The sequence below is a fragment of the Poromitra crassiceps genome, assembly GCF_964638095.1.
Source record: "Poromitra crassiceps genome assembly, chromosome: 14".
Lineage (NCBI taxonomy): Eukaryota > Metazoa > Chordata > Actinopteri > Beryciformes > Melamphaidae > Poromitra > Poromitra crassiceps.
In genome coordinates, this window is record NC_139633.1 from 9492860 (window position 1) to 9519607 (window position 26748).

At 43.7% G+C, this 26748-nt stretch overlaps 1 protein-coding gene across 1 annotated transcript; it reads right to left on the reverse strand.

The window, feature by feature from the left end:
• Window positions 1-716: 716 nt before the first annotated feature.
• On the reverse strand, window positions 717-25301 carry ndst2a (N-deacetylase/N-sulfotransferase (heparan glucosaminyl) 2a). The gene is made up of 13 exons (XM_083651050.1): window positions 23503-25301; window positions 21207-21294; window positions 20351-20505; window positions 18377-18562; window positions 13667-13795; window positions 13001-13183; window positions 12539-12635; window positions 9082-9205; window positions 7516-7690; window positions 5148-5318; window positions 4803-4912; window positions 3619-3721; window positions 717-2853 (listed from the first exon to the last, which is right to left on the reverse strand). Exons 1-13 carry the CDS (start codon window positions 24574-24576, stop codon window positions 2728-2730), a joined length of 2721 nt encoding a protein of 906 aa, XP_083507176.1. The 5' UTR covers window positions 24577-25301; the 3' UTR covers window positions 717-2727.
• Window positions 25302-26748: the final 1447 nt, after the last annotated feature.

The following is a 26748-nucleotide window of genomic DNA, read 5'->3' on the forward strand; positions in this document are numbered from 1 at the left end:
CCAAAAATGCATTTTGTGAGGTCACATCATCCTTGAGTCCAAGTGGACGTTTGAAATTCCCTGCATTCCTAGGATATCTCCGATATCTCGTTCATGAGAATGGGACCGACATGAGGTCACAGTGACCATGACCTTTGACTACTGAAATGTGAGTCCACTGCTGCAACAGCAGCAGTTTTTATCTTTTTTCATTAGTTCCAAGCAAACATTAACTTTAAGTTGAGCTTTTCACTATCAAACTTGTAGATTTGAATTAAAAGAGCTTGTGAGCTCAGTCAGCAGTTGTTTTTTTAACTTAATATGTAAAATGTTCTCACGCACTGAGTCGACGTCTCGCGCTTCCATCAGGGTCCGCAGCTGCCCAGTTCTTGCAGCTCTGCAGTCCTCTTGTGTGTTCACCATGGTCTTAAGTGGTCTCCCAGGGTTCATCCTTCCATGAGTTGGTTCCCACAGAATGACTCGGCTAGCAGGCAGCTCACAGGGTGTCTCGCGCAGTGTCCAGCTAGCTGTAGTCATCTGTCTCTTATTTTAGTAGTGAGAGGTGGTAGGTCACCATAGAGACGCTTGTTCGAGACTTTCTACGACCACACAAAGTACATCTTCAATCAGCCACAAATGTTCATATAAATATGACCCGATAGAAAAGAAAAGCTAGGTATGATAAAGTTAAATAAGACAAGGCGTCCATTATTTCCAACCTCTATGTGTTTATTAGAGATGATACAGTATTGGTCTTTTCTAGGTTTATACAAAATAAACAGGAAACTAGACAGCAGTTTCTGATTATTCCTCTCCGTAATGTTCCATTCATTCTCATCTTGTGTTTTCCTCTTGGACTGGGGGGGTTACCCCAATACCCCATCCTATATGTCTTCGGCTGAGGGAGTGCGGGAGAAAGTGTGTATGGATGCGTGTCCATGTCCTTTTTAGAGACATGTATTTGAGACTTAACAGGCTTCCCCCCCTCTGCCTACGACCCCCTTGTCTGAGGGAATGATGCTGTTAAACCACTGAGAGACGGACCTGTCATTGATGTTAGCTTAGATCAAAATGTCACCAATTTGACCCTCAACAGAAAGAAAACTGTTGTGAGGCAAAAAGGCATCAAAAGAGAACGCAGCACTGTTAGACCGTTAACTGTAATGTAATCTAATTGTAATGTAATGTAACTGTAGCAATGAATCTATAAAAGAGAAACAGGGTTCCCACGGGTCCTTGAAATCCTTGAAAGTTTGTGAATTTGAGAAATAAAAATCAAGCCAGTAAACGTTTTTTGAAAAACCCTAAGTGCTTGGAATTGAGGGTTTATCCCTGCATAGAGAATTACGAGTCAAATTTCCGCCTCCAGCTCTCGACAAGTGAAAACAAAATATTCTTTCTAATCAGCGTTGCAGTCGGTGGATTTCTGTCATTTGCAATTGCAACTAACACATTCAAGCCTCTCCCTTTAATTGTGTGTGGGCTTCTAATAGTTCTAATTTTAAAAAGACGATCAGTGTTGTAACAGTAACAAGTATCAAAAGAAGTGAAGTCCGCACACTGCATCCACTTCACTCAGTTTATTTGTTATAATGACGTTGATGAAGGTCTCATGACCGAAACGTCATCATAACAAATAGACTGTGAGTTAAGTGGATGCAGTGTGCGGACTTCACTTCTTTTGATACTTGTTACTGCCATTGTTGTCCTGCACCTGCAGCTCCGAGTGGATGTGCGCACTTTTCCTTTTGTTCTTGTAACAGTAATGAACCTTGATCCATGTCTCAAACGATGCTGTGTTGGGTCCTTGAATTTGGGTAATTGGGCCTTGAAAGTCCTTGAATTTGATGTTGAAGGTGTGGGAACCTAGCCTGGGTGAAGCCAGCCTACAACGTGACTGATAACACATGTGACATCACAGACTATGCCTGTAACGTCTTTGTGACTGATAGCACATGGAGGTGACGTGGAGGCTGGGTTTACCCAGGCTAGTGGGGAACCCTGGAGGAAAAAAAAGATGGAGGAGGGAGACAGAAACCCTGCGCTAGACTGTCTGGTTTAGTCTGCTGTCTATTCTGTTACATTTCCCACCTTCACCTGCCACCCAAAATATACAACATTTTAAAATGCATGTTTTACAATCATTGTTCTTTTGAAATGTTTCTTTCTGTGTTTGTGCACATGAGTCCCATGTTCAGTCATGTGTTCCACATCCACAGGATATCCTGTGAGGTCAGTTGCCTAAAAGTAGGAGTTACCTCAACATGAAGACACTCCAACTCTTTGTTAATGTCCCAAAACTGTTTCTCATCCAATCCTCTGGATCCAGGATGAAGAAGATGTCTACTGAAGGACACGCACACACACCATTGGGTTGACCCAAGAGGTTTACAACAATGTCAAATCCTACTATAGGAGGAGGGAGTGTCCATTGAGATCCTCCTCTTTTGTAGGGACTGGCCATTGGGGGAAAGGAGGAAGTGGCCCCGCCCTCTGCTGACCGACACTTTCAGATAAGCGAGTCTGACATTGTGCCTTTTACCACCGGGATTGCCGTACCTGCTAATTGGAAAGGCATGGCAACATTGATGATAACCGCTAGAATTTTGTAGTGTGGTCCTGTTGATTCCAGATCAGGCTGGTCCGGTCCAGTCTAGTCCAGAGCCATGTTCCAGCCCGGCTACAGACCGGCGTCCTGGCTCGTCTCTGCCTGTCTGGGGTTCGTCTGTCCTGATTGTGGGCGTGGCCTCAGCTCCAGCTGCCGCTCTGAAGTTCTTGGCGGAGCCAGGAGGGCAGTGATTGGCCCAGACGGTTCAGCAGACGCAGCAGCTCCATGTTGTGTTCATGGTAATGCTCTGCCAGAAACGCACGCGACTACACACACACACACACACACACACACACACACGAGGAAAAACTACAATCAAGGGAGGCTTCATTCAAAAGTTTAAGTGAAAAACCCCAAACTTAAAGGCACACTATGCCGCATTTTCAGGGGGGGTAACAAAACCCCCCAAAAATTATAGACTGACTCATACAAAAGTCATCCCTCTCAATCATCACTTATGACACTTATGCAATTGTATTATGAAATATAGTTATATATCAAGTCTACAGAATAATTATACAAGACGTCTAATTTAGAGCTCTTTATTACTCCCTATATTTGTGAGTTTATGCCATAGAGAGGCAAAGTGGAACGTCACTTGCTGCTATAGCACTGTACCAGAGATTTTCATCCGCCATTTATTTCCCCATAGACATTTCGTAAAATGCTTATAAAATAGTTTTACTTCGTCGAACCAAACGGTTCAGCTAACGCTATAATCGGGGGAGACCATAGAACATTTCACTTTCAGTCGGCAGTGGAAGAAAATCCCTTCCCGCTCCCTGCAAGCTCTGTCATTGGCTCAGACCGTCTCTGACCATTTATGGATTTCCTTTCCTCTCCCTGTGAAACAACATTGACGCTAGCTCGTTGCTACACGTTCTGGCAAGCGGGACTAGTGTAAGGTAGTGATAAAACTCAGTCCGAGCAGTCTTCTTCTCATCTTGACATTAGCTCATGCATTAGGCGCTACAAAGTTTCAGCCAGTCAATAATTGAATGAAGCCATGGCAATGTGAGCTGTAGGTGTACCTCAGGGCTCATCTCTGGGTATTTCCTGCCTTTACTTTTCCCCAGACATTTGGCTCGACCTCCTTCCACTCGCTGACACCAGAAACCTTTGCTGTCGTCATACCTGGAGACAACACACACACACACACACACACAAACACAAATTTACACACACTGCAGCCATGCACACAGTATAGATCTAAATGTAAATGATTCACAAGAACAACCTTAATTTAGCTTGCTTCACTTTACAGTCCAGGAGCCGAGTGCACCAGCTGGGCGTACGCCTAGGTGTAACGCTATGTCCGACGTAGAACTCAAAGTTATGACTAACTTAATTTTATGACTAGTGCACCATGTAGTCTTAAGCCCTGTATGCGTTGCGCCTGGGTGTAACTTTTACGTTTGGTATGGAGCAGGCATAAAGGTTACACCCAAGGCGTAGGCTACTCACTGACAGCTGTCTCATCTTGATCTGCGCTGTCGGGACTGACAGCTCTGTGCTGTCAATGCCGTTCTGTGATGCGGGGGAATCTTCTCCAAAAATATCGATCGATATGTGCTGTAAATGGACGTTTTGGGCGCAGGACCTCCGCTTGTTTTTAAAAGCTGATGCGTCAGCAGATCTTTCCATTTCTTCCCGACTTCGTCAATTGCCTGCAGTGTGCGGTCCGTCATCGCATTCAGTACTGATTGCACTTGTGAACAAATTCCATGCATCTTGTTTCTGTTTGTTTGTGTTGGCGCTGTTAAATTGAGCTGGGAGAACGTTTCTATGCTTTGAATACAACTCTATAAGTTTGAGCTGAGTTGAAGCTGTCTGTCAGCTGTCTCGAGCTCGTCTGAGAGAAGTGTGTTGCTTGGCAACAAGCACGTTTTCATGTGAACGCGCACGTCTGCAGCCTAAAGACGGGGCGCAGCTACGACCATGGGAAGTCAGGCTTGGTGCACTCAGTGTAAATTCAAATCACAATGTCGGGCGTAGCTAAGACCGGCGTAACAGTTAAGACCTACGTTTTTACGCCCAGCTGGTGCACTCGGCTCCGGGTGTGGTGTGTGACATTCTGGACCATTAGGTACAACTGCTCTTCATACTCTGTGTGTGTGTGTGTGTGTGTGTGTGTGTGTGTGTGTGTGTGTGTGTGTGTGTGTGTGTGCGCGTGTGTGTGTGTGTGCGCGTGTGTGTGCGCGTGTGTGTGACTGACGTCAGGGCCTGGGTGTAGTTGAAGATAGGGGTGATGCTCAGGAACCTCTGGATTCCTTCCATCGCAAGTGCTGGGTTGGTGCGCAGCAGGGCCCCATCCACAATGTGCAACTAGACACACGCACACGCACACACACACACACACACACACACACACACACACACACACACACACACACACACACACACACACACACACACACACACACACCTCCATAAGCATTTGGACAATAGCAGCGTTCTAATTTGAAACCTATTCAGTATGAAACCAAAGCAGGCGGTTTGAGGCTATTTTCAACCATAATGAATGTGTTACCTGGCTGGCTGAATGTACACCATGTGTTACCTGGCTGGGTTGGTAATGTTGCAGCCAGCGCTCCAGGTGAGTGGCGTAGGCTCCAGGTTTAAGGCAGCGTTTCTGGAGGGTCTGCAGGTCCCTGGGGGCCGCGGGGCCGGCCGTCACCACTGCATGGAAACTGCTGTTGAGGGCTGCAGGGTCCTGGTGAGCCCTCTGGTGCTGTGGAGATCAACCCACACAGAAACAACCATGAGAAGAAAATCCATCAATGACATGCTGGTGGATCACATCAAGCAAGCGGGCATCATTCATGATGATGCTCGTTAAAGCCACATAGTCGTTCCACTGAGATGAACATCAGAGTGGATTCATGAGTAACAGCTGTGTGTCCGTCCAGTGGATATAATTATCTTCTATAGGCCAATGGGAGCCTAAGGGGGCGTGTTCACCAACCGACCTGTTGAGCGCTTGAAGCCTTGCTGCTGATCAGGTGAGTAGTGGAGCGGGGAGCTCTGAGAACACGACCCCTGGTGTTGTTGCTATGCTAAAGTTTAGCCTAGCTGACGCTAGCTATTAAGCAGGATGCCGGTTCTCGGTTTCCACCCCTGCTTCATCCTCATTGGTAGAACTCTGAAGTGACAGTGACGAGCCGTGTGCTTCCAAAAAGTTTAAATAGTTTCAACTCGAGGACAGGTTCAGTGTTCACGGCGCAGTGCTAAGAAGAAGTCAGGTACCTGTTTTGGGTCATAGGCGCTGAAAGAGCTACTTTTCCATTGGAATTAATGACAGAACAGTGCCATCAATTTTTTCATAGGTCTTTGGTGGACACAGAGCCTTATCATGTTTTTATATATGTATATATATATATATATATATATATATATATATATATATATACCGGTATATATATATATATAGAGTATATAGAGACTCTTGATCGCTTTGTTCACCACTTTGTGGATCTCCCGGGCCGCAGGAAGTTAGACTGCAGACTAATGGATCAATTGGGACCTGAGTTTGATTCAGCATCTGCTTCCTCCTACTCCTTATCGGACATGACCATTTTATTAGTTATTTAGTTTTTTTGTCTGTTTTTATTTCTTATTTTATTTTATTATATGTATATATGTGTACATGTATATTTCATTTTTTCTAACGTTCGAAATACATTTTCATTCATTCTTGGCAGGGACGTTTCCACTAAATCTGAACAATGCACGGCTGTGTGTGTAAGTGGACACAGATGCTGCCCTAACTCTTACGGTCATTAGTGCTGGCCAAAGTCCCATCTCTGATGTGGTTTCTTCCTGGATTTACTTTACTTTATTTTATTTGTTTATTTGGTCAGGACAGTACACATTGATGAACAGTTACCTATACAGAGTCATCTATATGATAACAGTAAATATGTCGGATTTAGCTAAAAGCTAATTTGCATCCGTAGTCCTCAAGACATAAAAACATACAAGATAAAAGACAACATGGCTGTGAACGTGAGCACTGCCTCCTGGCTATGAACGCGAGCACTGCATCCTCTCTGTGAACGCAAGCACTGCCTCCTGGCTGTGAACGCAAGCACTGCATCCTCTCTGTGAACGTGAGCACTGCATCCTGGCTGTGAACGCAAGCACTGCCTCCTGGCTATGAACGCGAGCACTGCCTCCTCTCTGTGAACGCAAGCACTGCCTCTCCTGGCTGTGAACGCGAGCACTGCATCCTCTCTGTGAACGTGAGCACTGCATCCTGGCTGTGAACGCGAGCACTGCATCCTCTCTGTGAACGTGAGCACTGCATCCTCTCTGTGAACGTGAGCACTGCATCCTGGCTGTGAACGCAAGCACTGCCTCCTGGCTGTGAACGCGAGCACTGCATCCTCTCTGTGAACGCGAGCACTGCCTCTCCTGGCTGTGAACGCGAGCACTGCATCCTCTCTGTGAACGCGAGCACTGCCTCTCCTGGCTGTGAACGTGAGCACTGCCCCCTCTCTGTGAATGCGAGCACTGTCCCCTCTCTGTGAACGCGAGCACTGCCTCCTGGCTGTGAACGCGAGCACTGCCCTCGTTTCTGCGGCCAGACAGCGACAACCGTGGGCCCATCTCTCTCTACATAATGATGTTTCTCTCGGCATCATCTATGTTCTTATGTGCAGGTTGCTTGGGATTCTGTCGTTGCTATATAGCTGCTCTATGCTTCAAGGGCCTAAGGTTGGTGATGTTACTAGGCAATGTAGAATAGGTAAGCTTGCAATGGGGGGGGGGGGGGGGGGGGGGGGGGGGGGGATGTTTTGACCTGTGAGATGAAAGACACCATTTTGAGATCACACACAGCCTGATACCTGTATGCTCTTTCCTTCCACACAGTGTGAATGGTCTCTCACCTGATACCAGGAGTAGACACAGTGTGAATGGTCTCTCACCTGATACCAGGAGTAGGCCCTGTCGGATGGGTTAATGAGCACTGCCAGGATCTTGGCTCTGGGCAGCAGGGCAGCAGCTCTCTTAGGGGCGACCTCTGTGTCAAAGTAGTTTGCACTCTTCTCAAACATGAAGTCTGTACTGACGTTGGAGGGGAATGGAAAGAAGTCCATGTACCTGAGGAAGAGGAAAGATGATGTAAAGTAGTAGTTACCTTATGAGGGGATGGGACATGAACAGAAACCATCAGACACGATTCTTTAGCATTGGTGAGGTGGAAGCACCAGACGTGGATTAACGCACTGGTTGACATAGGCTGTACCCTAGGGGCCCAGAGCGATCAGGGGCCCCTGATTGGGCAGAAAGAAATACATACAGTATATAAATAAATACAATTAATAAGTGTGTTGGCCCCATTGACTCATTAAAACATTTGATAATTTGTGATGATTAGTTATCTACTGTAGTCATTTTTTAATATGTATTTTGCATCACTGTCACTCAGTTTGCAATTTGTGTGACTGTGGGCTAGCTTAAAAATAGGATGTTTTGTCAGTCCAATTGGATTGTTTTATAACAGTGCCTTCAGAAAGTACTTAATGGAAGTACTTAACTTTCCACATTTTTTGGTGTTGCGATGAAATTTAAATGGATTCAAATTATTTTTTTGTTAAAGTCGAGCTGAACCCAAAAATGACTTTTATTTTCTTTTAGTTCAAATACCTGGGTATGCAGTGCACCTATTTAATAATGTATGCAAAATAAATCACAAAACTCTTAATTTATTTAGTTTTTCACACTTTTTCACATCAAAAGTTCATTTTTCAAGATTTCAAGATAAATAAATAAATAACGAAATAACTAAATAAATAACTAAATAAATAAATTTGCTAAACAATAACAAAATAATTGAATGTCCTGAGTTAATACTTAGTGGAAGGACCTATGGCAGCAATTACAGCATCCAGTGTACTATACTATAGGGATTTGGGGATTTTCGACCAGTCAGGTCAGGTTGCATGGAGAGCTAAGAGCAGTCACGTTGTATGGAGAGCTAAGAGCAGTCACGTTGTATGGAGAGCTAAGAGCAGCTATTTTCAAGTGATTCCTCTGCCTAATACTTAATATACCAATGCTCAACACTGAACACAGCAAGTCATTATTAAAGTCGAAAATAAACCACACAAAATAAAATTAACAAATAAATCAAATTTGACATTATGGACTATTGTGTGTAGATCATTGACAATTTAACCCATACCAACGTGAGTCTGCAAAATGTAGAAAAAGCCAAGGGAGTTGAATACTTTCTGAAGGCAGTGTAATGCTTTGAGATTCAGCACATTAACACTTTTCGCCACGGCCAGAAAAAGTCGCTAGGATAAATTCCTTATTTTATATTTTAATTGATCACATATCCACGGTATTGCAAAACCCATCATCATCATCATCCAGGACATCATAGATACTACTATATACTGTACTGTATATTGACTATATAACACCAGCCCTCTCCCAGATTCTCCAACTGATTGTCTATAGGATAACTGAAATGGTGCGGTGCTTACCAGTCAATTCCATTGTCATAGTTGGGCCCACTGAAGAACTGGATCTCCTCAAAGGTGATGGGGCTGGGGAAGGAGCTGGTGATGGCTGGGTGGAGGCTCAGGAATGAATGGAGAGCTGTAGTGCCTTTACAGCACAGACAAGAAATACATATTGAGAAAGAGATGTGTAGAGAAAGAGATGTGTAGAGAAAGAGCTGTAGTGGCTTTACAGCACAGATCAATACATATGATCAATATGTATTGATCATATTTACACCAACACTCCTAATATGTGCTCCAAATCTGTCGATCCCAGTTGGCTTCAGTGACCATAATTTTGTAGCTGTTTCGAGGAGTACCAAACTACCTAGGGCCTGTCCCAAGGTTATAATTTCGAGATCATACAGGGAAATTCAATGAAGACAATTTTCTTAACGACCTCAAGAATACTAAATGGGATAATGTATGTGCGATTGATAATGCAGAAATCTCTCTAAATTTATTCATGGATTATTTTATGAAAATTGTTAATTATCATGCACCTTTAAAGAAATTTACAGTTAAGGCCAAAAGTGCACCTTGGATAGACATCCCAATGAAGAACTTGATGTCTCAAAGGGACGAGGCCAAACAGATTGCTGCTTTATCTGGTTCTCCTGCTGACAGAAAGCTCTATTGTACATTAAGAAATCAGGTAACTAAAATGAACAAAGTGAATAAGAGAGCTTACTATAAGCAGAGAATCTCTGAATGTGGCAATTACAGCAAAAAATTGTGGTGTGTACTGAATGAAATTATGGGGAAGAAGACTGTCCGCACTTCCTTTGTTGAATCGGATGGAATCTACTTGACTAAGCCACTTCAAATCGCCAATTATTTTAATGAATATTTTGTCAACAAGGTCTCCAAACTAAGAGAAAACATGGACAGTCACTGTCAAGTCTAACTCTGAAGCACTTATAAAGAAACACATTATGAAAGATAAGACTTGTACTTTTGATTTTCACCAGGTCAATGTAGAGAAAGTGGAGATGTTGTTGAGCTCTTTGCCTGTTGGTGGGGCTGCTGGAACGGACCAGCTCGACAGCAAATTGTTAAGAATTTCAGCTGCACATGTCTCTTATCCTATTTGTCATATTTTTAATAGATGTCTCATCAGTGGTGTATGTCCAGATTTGTGGAAGGAAGGTAAGATAATTCCTCTTCCCAAAGACACAAAAGCAACCTTTTGTGGTCCGAACAGCAGGCCCATTAGCATACTACCTGTATTAAGCAAACTGTTAGAGAAGATTGTTTATGAGCAAATACAAGATTACTTCTCTGCCAACAACTTGTCTACTATGTTTCAACACGCGTATAAGCCTGGTCTTTCTACCTGTACAGCCATTACTCAAATGTGTGATAGTTGGCTCACCTCTATCGACAGCTGTAAGCTTGTAGGTTCTGTTTTACTTGACTTCAGCGCCGCTTTTGACGTGATCGACCATGACATTTTAACGTCCAAACTCGCAGCGAGTGTATTTCAATGGGGCGCTATCTAGCAGTAGAGCCCTGAACTGCGGGGTACCGCAGGGAAGTTGTCTTGGCCCTCTCCTCTTCTCTATTTTTACAAATGATATGCCATATGGCATCAAAAATGCAAATTTAACAATGTATGCAGACGACTCTACTCTTTATTATGCGGCACCCTCATGCACTGAAGTTAACCAGGTTCTGTCTAGCGAGCTAAACATTATATTCAACTGGATAAAGGGAAATAAACTTATACTCAACAACATATCAAAAACTATGTGCATAATTTTTGGCTCTAATTATAGATTATCACAGAATCCTAAAATCAATATACTGATAGATGGTCAAATTATAAAGCAAGTAAAAACAGTAAAACCTCTAGGACTTTGGCTCGACTGCACATTGTCATGGTCAGATCACATCAATAAGGTGGTCGCGAAAATGGGAAGAGCTGTTGCCATCACTAGGAAATGTGCATCATTTGTTACATCATCGGCACTTCGCCAGATTGTCTCCTCATTAGTTTTGTGTCATCTGGACTACTGCTCTGTGGTGTGGTCATCTGCAGCTAAAGGTCTTCTTGATAAGTTACAAGTTGCACAAAACAAGGCAGCTAGGCTGGTCCTTGGGTGTTCCCCTAGGTCTAGCATAGCTGACATGCATACATGTCTCATATGGCTCACTGTTGAGCAGAGACTATCATCCATCCAGTTTTCAAGAGATGTGTAGAGAAAGAGATGTAGTGCCTTTACAGCACAGACAAGAGATGTGTAGAGAAAGAGATGTAGTGCCTTTACAGCACAGACAAGATATGTGTAGAGAAAGAGCTGTAGTGCCTTTACAGCACATACAAGAGATGTGTAGAGAAAGAGATGTAATGCCTTTACAGCACAGACAAGAGATGTGTAGAGAAAGAGATGTAATGCCTTTACAGCACATACAAGAGATGTGTAGAGAAAGAGCTGTAGTGCCTTTACAGCACAGACAAGAGATGTGTAGAGAAAGAGATGTAGTGCCTTTACAGCACAGACAAGAGATGTGTAGAGAAAGAGATGTAGTGGCTTTACAGCACAGACAAGAGATGTGTAGAGAAAGAGATGTAGTGGCTTTACAGCACAGACAAGAGATGTGTAGAGAAAGAGCTGTAGTGCCTTTACAGCACAGACAAGAGATGTGTAGAGAAAGAGATGTAATGCCTTTACAGCACAGACAAGAGATGTGTAGAGAAAGAGATGTAATGCCTTTACAGCACAGACAAGAGATGTGTAGAGAAAGAGATGTAATGCCTTTACAGCACAGACAAGAGATGTGTAGAGAAAGAGATGTAGTGCCTTTACAGCACAGACAAGAGATGTGTAGAGAAAGAGATGTAGTGGCTTTACAGCACAGACAAGAGATGTGTAGAGAAAGAGATGTAGTGGCTTTACAGCACAGACAAGAGATGTGTAGAGAAAGAGCTGTAGTGCCTTTACAGCACAGACAAGAGATGTGTAGAGAAAGAGCTGTAGTGCCTTTACAGCACAGACAAGAGATGTGTAGAGAAAGAGATGTAATGCCTTTACAGCACAGACAAGAGATGTGTAGAGAAAGAGCTGTAGTGCCTTTACAGCACAGACAAGAGATGTGTAGAGAAAGAGATGTAATGCCTTTACAGCACAGACAAGAGATGTGTAGAGAAAGAGATGTAATGCCTTTACAGCACAGACAAGAGATGTGTAGAGAAAGAGCTGTAGTGCCTTTACAGCACAGACAAGAGATGTGTAGAGAAAGAGATGTAGTGCCTTTACAGCACAGACAAGAGATGTGTAGAGAAAGAGCCGTAGTGCCTTTACAGCACAGACAAGAGATGTGTAGAGAAATAGATGTAGTGCCTTTACAGCACAGACAAGAGATGTGTAGAGAAATAGATGTAGTGCCTTTACAGCACAGACAAGAGATGTGTAGAGAAAGAGAAAAAGGCTCTTACCTGTTTTCTGTGGCCCGATGACCAGAAATTTGGGCAGTCGGTCACAGGTCTTCTCTTTAGACCAGATATCTTTGTGTCTCTTGTCATGACAAGGGTTCTGGGGGGGGGGGGGTATTTTTAGACACTTAATTTTCAATTATCATTGAAAATAAAAACAATTGATAACCACAACAATAAAACCAGCCCTTAGTTTTGAATAAGCTTCGCTATCAAGTTTTTTTTACAAGCTTCATTGCTTGCCATGTAAGTTTGATTTGCTAATTTCCTATGGTATGAACTCAAGAGAAAACTCATCCTCCTGAACACATTTAAAAATATAAAATTAAAGAAAAAACATCTGTTCCTTGATATGCCAAAGGTGGTTTAAAACAGATTTTTTTTAAATACAATTCATTAATCTCTCAAATGTATAGCAAAAAAAAAAGAGCTGTCAAGGTTTTATAACTAAAGCAACATGCCGACCTGCCAGAGGGGGTCTCTCTCCTCAGGGAAGATCTGGAAGTATTTCTCAGCTAGCTGGACGGGCGGCAGAGTCTGCAGCCTCAGGTTGGTCCAACACTGAACAAACTTCACTAAAGACTCAAAGGTGTACAGGCCCAGACGGTCATTCCCATAGTTGGACAGGTGGGTCATGAAGATACTGATCTGGGGATTCAAACATCACAAAGTACTTCACAATCAAAAAGTCATGGTTACAAATGGCCGTTAAACCCCATGCAAATCCCATTTTTAAGTCACAATGTGAGATTTTACAACTAAAATCCAAATTCAGAATCAAAATACACTATTAGCATCTGTGAATGATGGGCGTGAAGAGTAAGAAATGGGCTCGATGTCTGCTAACCTAAAGCACAATTCACTGAAACAGTTTCCCTTCCAAGAACCACTGTCATAATCACAGCAACTAAGCTATGGTTATACAATTTCCTGTCTGTGAGCTGTGAGTGATGGTTATACAATTCCCTGTCTGTGAGCTGTGAGTGATGGTTATACAACTTCCTGTCTGTGAGCTGGGAGTAATGGTTATACAACTTCCTGTCTGTGAGCTGTGAGTGAGCGATGCATAGATAAAGAGAGAAATCTGTGTGTGTGTGTGTGTGTGGGGGCGCGTGCATTTCAATTTCATACAGGATTGAGAAGGACGGTGAGGAAGAGTTCTCCTCCTCTGATGCTCTTGTCCAGTTCCTTGGAGCCTCCTGGGTATTCATTGTAGAAGATTGTATGGGTGAACAGACCACATGTCTGCCTGGGCAACACCTGCAACACACAATTACATAATTAGTCACTTTAATTGAGATTAGGAATCTTATTTCCAAGAGACCTGGCCAAGAAAGCTGCAAAAACACAAATAAAAGTTACAGTTAGACAAACAGCAGAAAACATTGTAAATCCATAGTAGAAATAATCAAAAGTAATGGATGCACCAACAGAACAAAGACAGTTTTCAATGAAGTCCATCTCCAGGCCCTTGCAACAAGCACTTGCCTTTATTATTTTAATATTAGACTTTTATTCAATTTGTAATTATTTTTTTATTCATAAAAATGTAAAAATTAAACTGATACACCCCCCCCCCCTCCCCAGTCTGGGTGAAATGAAATGTTATGTCTCTCCTGATTCTAAATATAGTTGAATCGCATGGTTTGACCAAGTAAACCGAGCACGTGTGAAGGGAGAAAGAGGGGAGAGAAGTAAGGGATAATGTATGCTGAGCCGGTGATTACTGTGGAAATAATGACCGACAGGTGAGATTGAGCCCGACGCGCAGCGGAGGGCTTAATCATTCACCTGAAGGTCATTATTTCCAGTAATCACCGGCTCAGTATACATTATCCCGCTTAGAACACGGCCTACAACTAAATCATTCAATAATCTTACAAAAATAATTATTCAAATAGATTTTTTAACACTTTCAGTGCCACGGCCCTTGGGCAAAAGGTTGCTTGCTGTGCCACATAGGCCGCAATGCATTTTAAAACAGTCATATAATTTCTTTAATAATTACTATGTAAACACTGAACACGCACAAATAACGATGAGACTCTCTTCTATCACCTGCAAAAAAAAGTTTATTGATCCCATTTTCCGTTCTTTAGTTATGAGCCGGAGAAGATAGCTTGATCGAACGAAAAACAGAGCTTTTTTTCTACGAGCTGAGATAATGAGCCTTTTGTGAAATTAAACATTTCAAGCACATCACTGACTCTGAAGCTAATTTTCTGATGTAGTCACACCTCAAAAATAATTTCCTTCAATAAAACAGTGAAGGCAAGGGAATTTTGTTTGGAAGAATAATATTTTTAGCTGAAACCAGCAGCGCTGGCGCCTGCATGCGCTGCTGGTTGCAGCTTCTTGCTGATCTTTTGCTGCTGGTGGGCATCGGATATTCTGGCTTGCGTTTGCCAACCCTGTCCTGCTGTCTGGGTCTGTGTTGTGTACTTGGCTCTGCGTGCCCACCTTCCCCCCTCCTCCTCCCCCCCCCCCCCCCGTTGTGGGAGGAGTATCTCTCTGCTCTGCTGTTTTCTCGTTTTCTCTGCCTGTGCTCAGCACTGAAAAAGTCAGCTAGATCCTGCTTTTTTACAGCCGCGTGTACCAGCTCCCATGCTTCGAGTTGAGAATAATAACAAATCCACGGCTGATCATGTGTTGCAGCGGACACGGAGGCTGTTGCAGCGGACATCGAGGTGCTCAATTGTGATAGCAGATTGGCTGCTGCAGGGGCACAGCTAAACGTTGCTTCAATGAAGCCGCTGCATACGGACGGATGCGATGCGATTTCCTTCCCCCCAATGACTTCTTCTGTGTGTTTCACTCCACGTTCTCTCATCTGGAGAGCGCTGTCGCCACCTAAGGGTTCTGTAAAATAGGTTAGACACATTCAATACCTCTGAATATTGTAAGAGGCGATGTAAGAGGCATAGATCGACACCCCCCCGTCAAAAAAAAAAAATCGAGTTATGACGCCATTTGGCGTCGCTGGCACTGTACGGTAAATTTCTAATGACGCCATATGGCGTCGCTGGCACTGAATGTGTTAATAGCGTTTTCAACACAAAGTGGTTTCATTCGTAATTGGCACACAAGACACCACAGCTGCAACTGGTTGGCCTAATTAGTAGTGTCTGCAGACAAAATGCTCTTATCAACTGATTAATCCAGGTGTGGCAGAGCAGCGGTCGGTTGTCGAGAAATAATGACCGGTGAATATTGTTGATTGACCAATCAGAATCGAGTATTCGAGAGAGCCGTGTTCTAAGCATCTTTAATGCACTGCAGATCCAGACTCAGAAAACTTTAAAACTTCATCACATTAGGGCTGGGTATTGGCAAGGATCTCACGATACGATACGTATCACGATACATGGGTCACGATACGATTGTATCACGATATATTGCGGGCATGGCATGGTGTGCAATTTTTTTTATTTTTTTTATTATTATTATTATTTTTTTTTATATCGCGATACTTGGCGTCCAAGTAACGATACAGTATCGGGAAATAAAATATTGTGATATATTGCCGTATCGATTATATTGCCCAGCCCTACATCACGTGACAAAAGGATTTGTTTTCACATGCTGGTTGGCCAAGGCGAGAGCGAGACGAGATTCGCCATACAAAATATAAATAAATAAATAAATATATATTATATTTGTTCCAAAAATAATAATAATCGAGTTGTATTCATATTTATGCAAATCGAATAATATACGAATACTGAAATTCGTTTCAACAGCCCTACAACCTATTATGTCCAATGCTCTACACTGCATCGGTTTCAAAAGCAATGAAAAAGAATGAGAAAAGAAAGAAGCAAGTGGAGGTAGAGAATGAACTCCCTTCAGTCCCTGCTGGCTTCACTGTGATCACAACATCTAAAGAGGTCTGCAACAGAAGATGTACAGAAGCCTGAGGATGTGGACATGGTTCCTATCAAAACATTGCATTAGTCATTAAACACTGAAGAACAGAGCTTCACTCTCCAGATGGTGCTTTCATTGAGCTTAATAAGTCACTTCAACTCATTTCATTGAGCTTAACACTTAAAGGCTTCTCCTCCATCTAACTGAAGAATGGTGGGATATGAAATGGCTCTCCTTATATCAGGCTGGCAAACACAGCACACAAGACCGAGAGACGAGAGTCTCCCTAAAACAACACCTACCCACGTTACGTTCTGATTCCGACTACACTTTACTACCCACGTTACTACACTTTACTACCCACGTTACTACACTTTACTACCCACGTTACTACACTTTACTACCCACGTTACTACACTTTACTACCCACGTTACTACACTTTACTACCCACGTTACTACACTTTACTACCCACGTTACTAGTACATCGAGGCATGTGCAACTATATGCATGGCTTGATGGTTGAAGGAAAACATAAGCACAAGATTTAAGGGTGTTTTGTGCAGCCGATTCGATTTTATGGACACCTTAACTCGGACCCTGAGGGAAATCTTAACCTAAGGTGCTTTGTGCAACTGGGCCCTGGTCCTGCCAGGTAAATAAACCGGACGGGAAACAGGAAACTGGTGCTAAGAGGATTGAGGTGCATTGCTGTCAGGATTAATATACACTGCCCGTCAAACGTTTAGTGATACCTGATTGAATGTAGGGTTAGGGTTGATTGGGTTAGGGTTGATTGAATGTAGGGTTAGGGTTGATTGGGTTAGGGTTGATTGAATGTAGGGGTAGGGTTGATTGGGTTAGGGTTGATTGAATGTAGGGGTAGGGTTGATTGGGTTAGGGTTGATTGAATGTAGGGGTAGGGTTGATTGGGTTAGGGTTGATTGAATGTAGGGTTAGGGTTGATTGGGTTAGGGTTGATTGAATGTAGGGGTAGGGTTGATTGGGTTAGGGTTGATTGAATGTAGGGTTAGGGTTGATTGGGTTAGGGTTGATTGAATGTAGGGGTAGGGTTGATTGGGTTAGGGTTGATTGAATGTAGGGGTAGGGTTGATTGGGTTAGGGCTGATTGAATGTAGGGGTAGGGTTGATTGGGTTAGGGCTGATTGAATGTAGGGTTAGGGTTGATTGGGTTAGGGCTGATTGAATGTAGGATTAGGGTTGATTGGGTTAGGGTTGATTGAATGTAGGGGTAGGGTTGATTGGGTTAGGGCTGATTGAATGTAGGGTTAGGGTTGATTGGGTTAGGGCTGATTGAATGTAGGGTTAGGGTTGATTGGGTTAGGGCTGATTGAATGTAGGGGTAGGGTTGATTGGGTTAGGGCTGATTGAATGTAGGGGTAGGGTTGATTGAATGTACAATGTTTTTGGCCTCTGGCTCTCCCTGTCCTTTCTTTCTTTCTTATTTCCTTTGTCTTTATTTCTGATCAGAAATCACATTGAGTGATGGTTGACTGATATGATATATGAGCTTATGATATGATATGATAGGATATAGTGATTGATTGACTGATTGATTGCCTTTATTTGGTGATGTCAACAAAACAGGGCACAAATACAAAAACACACAATCACCAAGGATAAAAACACAATAAAGCCCAAAGGCTTATTTCCATTGCGGTCCTCTGAACATAAAACATAAAAGAGACAGACATGAAACACGGATGGGTATCACCGTAAACACTCAGATTAAGATTAGTAACATTATTACTAGTTTGAAAAGTAATAAAAGGCACACTTCAATATTATACAATACATATACATTTGTTGTTATATGTACAGGAATTACCAGCAAGACAAACAACACACCACAACGCAAAAAGGGTCCCACAGCAACCAGAGAGCAGCATATGATATGATATATGACATGATATATGATAGGATATGATATATGAGTCATGGAGACCGGGCTCACCTGGATGCCGCTGTGGATGAAGCCTCGGCGGTACCTAGCGGGCCGGAGGTGCGGGTACTCCTCTGTGCTGGTCACCCTGATGCCCCACACTGACTTCCAGGCATCATACAGCTGGCTGTGAACGGGATAAACCCCTGAGTGGTGGGGGGCCACGGCATAGCCCATATCTGTAGGGATGCCATGCTCCTGAAGAGAGGGAAAGAGAGGAGAGGAGAAAGAATGAAACTGACCAAAATTATATATTATAATACTATATATTATATACTAATATATTATATTATATTGACGAGGACATATGAGAACAGGGCTTCAAAGTGCATGACAAGATAAATACAAAGGTGAGCATTACATAAAAATGTGAATAAGTATAGAAGAAAAAAATACATAAAAATATGAACATGCTGAAAAAAAAAGAGTGCATAATTCAATTGAAGTTGAGGAAAACAAGGCAATCAGAGGTTAGGGTTACCCTAACCCAATCAGAGGTTAGGGTTACCCTAACCCAATCAGAGGTATGGCTTTATTTCTCTTCCATATATCAAATCAGCATTGGTCCTTTTTGAGCTATAGCTCCGCCTCCATTAGAGATCATAAACCCAATATGGCAGAAATGTGACATGCAAATGACTCATTCTTTCCTGAAAAAAAGCCACACAAAAAAAAGCCAAGTGCTAAAAGTGCCACTAGGGGGTAACAAAACTCTACTTTCTGACACTGGCGTACAGATCAGTCCTGAACCTTTAGTTCCCATCTCCAAAACAAAGACCAACTAGGACTAGCCTGGGTAAACCCAGCCCCCAGTGACCTGCTCTCAGGCTTACCCTGCTTACAGTCACAAGGTGTAGTGACTGAGAGCAGGTCTGAGAGCAGGTCACGTGGAGGCTGGGTTTACCCAGGCTAAACTAGGACATCTACTGTAGCAGCTTCCTACAACATCTAACCTGGTTAAAACCATCCTGATCACAGGACATCACATTCTGTTTCACTTCATGGATCAGTAATGGCGTCTTCAGTCCCGGGTTAGGGTCCCGAAGCAACAAGTGGTAACGTTAACGTTAGTAATGTTGAGTAACTCATGAGTCGTGCTGTTGTTGTCTAATAATATCGGCACTGCTGTGTTGTGTAGCCTACAAAGTTATGTAGGTTTACAGCGTCTTTTTTTGTCGGTCTTTTGTGACCATGTCCTCGTGTGTTTAGGCAGAGGCAGCTCAGAGGACAAGAATTTAATTGTATTTAATTATGACAATAAAGATGAACTTGATGTAGTCATGACACACTCCTTCGACAAGCCATGCAGGTACCAAGGTTATTATAGTTTGATTAGATTACATTTTATTCCATTTCAACTTTTTATTTTCAATTTCAAGTTTAGTTTTAATTAGTTTTTAAAGCGGGGGTTGCTAGTTTAGTTTTTGAAAAATGCTTAGTTTTAGTTTGGTTTTTATAAGCTTCAGTGTTAGTTTTAGTCAGTAATATGGGGTATTTGTCAGGGGCGAGAATCAAAAAGGTCACAAAAAGAATTGTGTAATAAAAACTCATAAAATGTCTTCACTTAGGACAGATGAACAAGCATCCACAAAAGACAACTAGAAAAGATGTGTTTCAGTCAGTGTGTTTGCATCATTAACAAGAACAATTCAACTGGACACAAACTAAAGACATTTTCTCTATAACTTTAGTTTATTTTGTTTTGTAAACACACAATACAGTTTCAGCTAGTTGTGTGTGTGTGTGTGTGTGTGTGTGTGTGTGTGTGTGTGTGTGTGTGTGTGTGTGTGTGTGTGTGTGTGTGTGTGTGAAGCCTTGTTTTTGTTTTTATTCCAGTTAATGAACATGTGTTTTCACACCTAGTTTGTGTTCTTTCGTTAGTTTTCGTGAACGATATTAACCTTGGTACTGCCAACAGTCATAGTCTTTTGGCACGCCATGTAGCTACACACTCCCTCCACTAGTGGCCAGTGCATTGATGCTAACCTGAGCGAAGAGCATGTTGAGCCTCATCTGCTCGGCCAGGACGCTGACATTGTGGAAGAGATGAGGCTGCATGTGGCTCCACATGTGAGGGAACCACCAGAAGTCCTTCCTGTGCCGCAGCAGCATGTCATCTCCACGGTCCTCCTCGTCAGTCCCTGAACACACACACACACACACACACACACACACACACACACACACACACACACACACACACACACGCGCACGCAAGAGTGTATGACTGAACAAGTGTGTGAGAGAATGGGAGAAGGTAGAGATGATGGCCCTCGTCTATCACCTTTCCTCCACGCAGATGTGAAGGCAAAATCCAAGTCAAGTCAAGTTTATTTATATAGCCCTAATTCACAAGCATGTCCCAGAGGGCTTCACAGAAAATATATCTAGCTAATTCTAGCTGACACAACAGTAGCAAATTACAGAATAAAGATAACACATTGAACAATTGATAGAGAAATATAGAAAATATAGAAATATAGGATAGAGCAGAGGAGAGAGCAGGAGAAGGGAGGGAGAGCAGGGGGAATGTGAGAGAGGAGAGAGCAGGAAAGTGATGGGGTGGGGAAGGAATGGGAAATGCTGGGGAGTAGAGGAGGTGGGGAAGGAGCAGGGGAAGGGGGAAAGAGGAGAGAGCAGGAGAGGGGAGGGGGAGGGAGAACGAGGGGATGTGGGGGAGGAGAGAGCAGGGAGAGGGAGGAGGTGGGGAGGGAATGGGAAATGTGGGGGAGGAGAGAGCAGGGAGAGGGAGGAGGTGGGGAAGGAGCAGAAAAGAGAAAAAGAGAGCATTGCTCTCAATGAGACTCCCCCTGTATAAAGGTAAAAAAAAAAAAGTCCATACCTGTATGGTAGAACTTCCCAGAAAAGCCCAGGTTGAAGGTGAAATTAGGGACCAACGTTCGCAGCTTGTTTTGAGTGTTGAGTAAGGCCTGTGAAGGAAAGAGATGCAGATCTGAACGTCATTAAAGTGCCTCAACTGTCACTTTGACTTTGACGACAGATCGTCAAGGAATATTCACTGGAACAATCTGTCTGTGGAAGCTTGCAGAAAAGCACACATCCAAATTGTTAACAGAAGTTTGACAAATGTCTGATAGGGCTGGGATGCGAATAGGCTGCAATTTTATTTTTACACCAAAACTTGCACTGTGTTGTTTTACACAAAAGCAGGGTTAATTTTTCGCTTTATGACTGTAGAAGAGTACGGAGGCCCCACTGGATCAAACTACATCTGTTCAACAGTTATAGTGGGCATCATTAAGCAGCACCAGCTAATCTCAAGGCAGATGCATTGGACACATTTCAGCGATCTCTAAACAGATCTCTAAACAGATCTCTAAACAGATCTCTAAACAGATCTCTAAACAGATCGACATGATCAACTAAAGTAATGTCATCGACATCTGGAAGCTTTGATAGTATGTGAAAATACTGAAATTTAAAAACAAAGTGCAGATTTTAGTCTTCTCAGTTCAAGACTGGTTCTCTCTTCGAAACACTACTGTATTCACAGAACTGTGATCCAATCATGTTCAAAATGCCCTGAAAATGCCCCAATTTTCATAATTGCCCCCTGGGGCTTTATCACAGCCTCCTGGGGCTTTATCACCTTCTGTGTCTCTCTTTCCCTGCCTGCTCTTCACCTTCTGTGTCTCTCTCTCACCACCTCCACAGCTCAAAGTGTCTCTCTGCTAGACCAGCTGCCCCTCTATTGACTAACAGCACTGGACCAACACACGTGGGTGGAAATGACATTTGAAACGTGTTCAGATACAATCCACATGTCAAACTGAGCTGAAGCTAAACGTGTTCGAGAACACAGTGCTTGATAATCAAGACAAAAGGTGCCTCCTGCGCTTTTGGCAGCATGGAGAAGAGAGAAACTGGCATCTCCAAATCCATAGATCTATTTCACTGATGATACAATGCTGTTGTTGCTATGCTCTGTACACTTGTTGTTTCCCTGCTAAGTGATGCAGGCGTCTTCCTGTCCGAGGTGTAAATCAACATGTTAGTCAGACCTTTAACTGCAGCATGAATAAACCATGAATACATGAATAAACATAATGATAATAATCTGTGCTAAGTGATAATGCTAGTTTTTCATATAGTGGTCCCAATCATGGCATGTCTACGATAATAATCTGTGCTAAGTGCTAATGCTAGTTTTTCATATAGACGGTTTTATCTTGACAACAAAAACATTCTAAATTGAACCCCCGCTCACTTCCTGTTGCAGTGTTTGCTATGGACATAAAAGAAAAAAAAACATTCAAGTGCAGGACTGACCATTCCGTGAAAACCGTCTATAGTGGTCTGAATTGAACTGAACTGACAACAGCATAATGAATGGTCTCGATCATCATGCATGATCCTAATTTTGAAGAGATTGAAGAAAGAAAGCATAATATAATGTCCTGTTGTCGTCGTTTACTTTTGTGCCTATAATGAGGCGGGCACAAGCAATTAGGTTGATTACATATTCCACAGTGGCAGATTAATGGCTAAGCTAACGACCCAAGAAAGCAATGATTGATGTGTCTAATGAGATTCATTCATGTTAATAAATGCGAGCTGCCCCCCATCACACCTTCATGAAAAGTGTATTGGAAATCAATCTGCCTCCACGTGTGTGTGTGTGTGTGTGTGTGTGTGTGTGTGTGTGTGTGTGTGTGTGTGTGTGTGTGTGTGTGTGTGTGTGTGTGTGTGTGTGTGTGTGAGTGGCTTCTTAACATGCTCACTTTGTGTTATAGTTAATGATGTGTTTCTGGTAAGAGATGAACAAACTAATGTGACATAATATTGACGTAAGACAAAGGGGCGGTTAAGACAGAATAAAGAATAAGAGGACAGGGAGGCCAATGCACACATGAATGAAATCAATGCACACATGAATGAAATCAATGCACACATTAACATGTATGTGTAACTTGTCATGCTTTAGCATCGACATGAGTTCATGTCCGTGTTTAGCATTACACCAGTAATGGCTGAAATCTAAAATCAATCAATTAATCAATCAATCAATCAATCAATCAATCAATCAATCAATCAATCAAAAACATGATTAGGTGACTCACTGTTTACAAGAAGCATGTGATCATTTACGACCTCATATGGAGCTATGCCACACCCACCTCCACGTCCGACACCTTCATGCGAGTTCCCTCCTTGCCAACGAAGATATCATCCACATCCACCAGGAGGTGGCGCTCCAGGGAAAGACACAGTCTCTTCCCTGTCAAGTAGGCAATGGCATCCATGAACACTAGCTTGTGGAGCCAGTAGTTGAGGTTGTTCCCAAACAGAACTCTCTGGATGCCATCGTGAAGTCCCAAGTCCTGGACCACCGTGGCATGGAGTGCCCGCAGGGGGCTGGGGCCAAGGTGGGCCAGCACCTCAGAGGACTTGGTACTGGCCAGGAGCACCGGCTCATAGGTGGAGTGGTTGGACTGAAAAACGGTCCAGTCGTCCCCGGGTAGAGGGCCCTGCTCCACCTGGTTGGGCCTGGTGACGTAGAGCAGAGGAGCGTTGGGGTTGATTCGGTAGTCCTTGAGTCCCAAGTGTGAGTGCAGAAAGAGCGGGAAGCCTTTAAGCTGGGCGCTGAGAAGAGAGTTTTCATTCGCTTTGAAGAATCCGATGACACCGACGCCATACTCGGCACAGTACTTGTCCAGCAAGTCGCGGTTCCAAGCGTCCAGGTTGACATATTTCAACACGTTTTCATAGATGACCAACGTGTAGCGGCCGCGGTTACGCTCTGTCAATGTGGGCATATCGCCTTTACCGGGGGCAATCTCTGTCCGGTAGCGGAAGCGGCTCGACTCTAATATGGCCACAATCTCCTGGCCCAGCTGGGAGTAGATGCTCTCCACAAACACCAGCACCACAGGCTCCGTCCGGGAGTTGTCCATGGCCTTGACCTGCTGTAAACGTCCCTGGCGCGGGGGCAGGAAGAGGGGCGCCCGCTGGCCTCCTTGCCCTCCTCCGGTGTCCCCGGTGCTAAGCCCCGGCGACAGCCCTCCTCCTCCGCCGCAGTCGCTGAAGGGCAGCGGAGGGGCCTCCTTGATCTTGGGGCTGTTGGAGACGTAGTAAGCCAGGAAGGCCATGGACAGCAGGCAGAAGATGATCAGTGCCAGGATGAGGCGGTGAAGCTCCAGCTGGCGAACACCACGCGTTAGCTTCAACACCCCCAGGCCTGCGCCTACCATGGTGTTGGAGAGGGGGGGGCGGGGCCTGGCGGCCAGCGGCGGCGGTGAGCAGGGAAGGAGGAAAAATGGATAAGGAGGGGGGAGAGGAGGAGGAGGAGGCCTGAGCAGCAGATACTGGCGCTGAGCTGTGCCGAGGAATAGCCATTTACGCTAGGTCACCATGGCCAGCATCGCCTGCAGCACTACCACCAACCCGCAGATGGATGGAGGGATGAAAGGAGGGAGGGAAGAATGGATGAAAGGAGGGAGGGAGAGAAGGATGAAAGGAGGGAGAAATGGACGCTGGCTCCGTCTTTGGAGACTCTTAAGTTTATGGCTCCCTCTCGTCTTGCAGGCTTGCTTGTTCTCAGCTTGTAGTCTAAGAAGTTTTGGTTTCTTCTTCTGTGATTTACCAACACACACACACACGCACATGCACACACACACACACACACACACACACACACACACACACACACACACACACTTCTCCTTCCTTCTTGGAGCTACAGCAGTTTCTCTCCTCTTCACACTGAGATCCTCGGTTGGTTCATGATCAGTTGGTCTGACGTTGCCCGTAGATTGGTCAGGTCAAGAAGCTCCGTCTCTCAAGCAATTAGTGTGTGTGTGTGTGTGTGTGTGTGTGTGTGTGAGCATCTATAGGTATAGGTGTGTGTGTGAGCATCTATAGGTATAGGTGTGTGTGTGTGAGCGTCTATAGGTATAGGTATAGGTGTGTGTGTGTGTGTGTGTGTGTGTGTGTGTGTGTACTTATGCGTGCGTGCGTCTATAGATGTTTGTGTAGTTTATCAGCAGCAGGAGTGTCTGTGCTGGTGGTCTGTGGTTGGTCTGTAGCCGGGGTCGAGCCCCCTCTGGACACCCAGTCTGGACATCTCAGCTAGAGACACCTAGAGGAGGAGAGCAGAATTACATCTCAGCTAGAGACACCTAGAGGAGGAGAGCAGAATTACATCTCAGCTAGAGACACCTAGAGGAGGAGAGCAGAATTACATCTCAGCTAGAGACACTAGAGGAGGAGGATCGGGGGCAAAGAAGGAAGGAAAGGGGGATGAAGAGGGGAGAGAGAGAAGGGATCAGACAAAAGGCTGAAGAGTGGAAGCCTTTTCTTTCATCTGGTGAAAGCATTTTTCAAACAAAGGTGAAACAGCAGATATGATGGTTTTGGTTTATAAATGTGGAGGTTTTGTCATTTATTGATTGTGTTTGTCGGCCCACTTGAGACCAGATTGGGTCACATGATGTGGCGCGTGAACTAAAATGAGTTTGACACCCCTGCTTTATATCTGCTTTTTATAAAACGGCTCTCTCAAATCAAGCAATCTGATTCAAGGTTCACAGCCATTGTATAAATCCAATAACTAGGGATGCACGATATATCGGCAATCATATCGGTATCGGCCGATGTTGGTCATGTTTTAACATATCGGTCATATCGGTATCGGTCAGATGTTGCAATGTTAATATCGGTTATCATTATCAGCCAAATTCTTCACATTGATATGAAATAATGCAGTAAATCTATGATTTATGGGCTTTTCCAAAGGCTTTGCAAATAAAGAAATGCATAACTTTTTCAAATTCAGTGTTAACATGTGTTTTTCAGTATGTACAAAATGTGATGATCATAAAAATGTGGTTTTATACAGATCATATCGACATCGGTAAATATCGGTTATCGGCCATAACAGCAATGTTAATATCGGTTATCGGCATCGGCCAAAATTTTCATATCGGTGCATCCCTACCAATAACCCATGGCCATGGGTTATTGGAGTGGGTTATTGGTTGCCATGGCAACTCTCTTACTAAAAGCCTTTGGTTACCTAAAAAAAAACAAATGGCGGAGACAGCTGTCAGATCCTTGTGAATCGATCTTCGCTTATAACCTTACTAATACTTCGCAGAAAATTATGTTTTGTACAAGAATAAATGCGGGCTAATGTCTTCTTTGCAAAAAAAAGGCTGTTAACCTCGCATTTAACCCCGCATTTAACCCCGTAACGTTAGTTGGTGTCGGGCTTTGCAGAAAGCACTCAGCTTCTCAGCAAGCGCTGAGAATGCAGCGCTGCGCTCGAGCTGCCTGTCGGCTTTCCAGAAAGCTCTCAGCTTCTCAGCAAGCGCCAGAATTGGCCAATGTCAACTTCAGTCTCCAGAACGATCCAATCAAATCAC

What these genes read in the sequence shown, in the direction of transcription:
- ndst2a (XM_083651050.1), bottom strand. Translation starts at nt 24,576, where the DNA reads ATGGTAGGCGCAGGCCTGGGGGTGTTGAAGCTAACGCGTGGTGTTCGC. An exon ending in TCACCGTCCTTCTCAATCCT is followed by an intron (nt 13,184 to 13,666) that starts GTATGAAATTGA and finishes TTGAATCCCCAG; the next exon opens with ATCAGTATCTTCATGACCCA. An exon ending in AGAGAGACCCCCTCTGGCAG is followed by an intron (nt 12,636 to 13,000) that starts GTCGGCATGTTG and finishes CCCCCCCCCCAG; the next exon opens with AACCCTTGTCATGACAAGAG.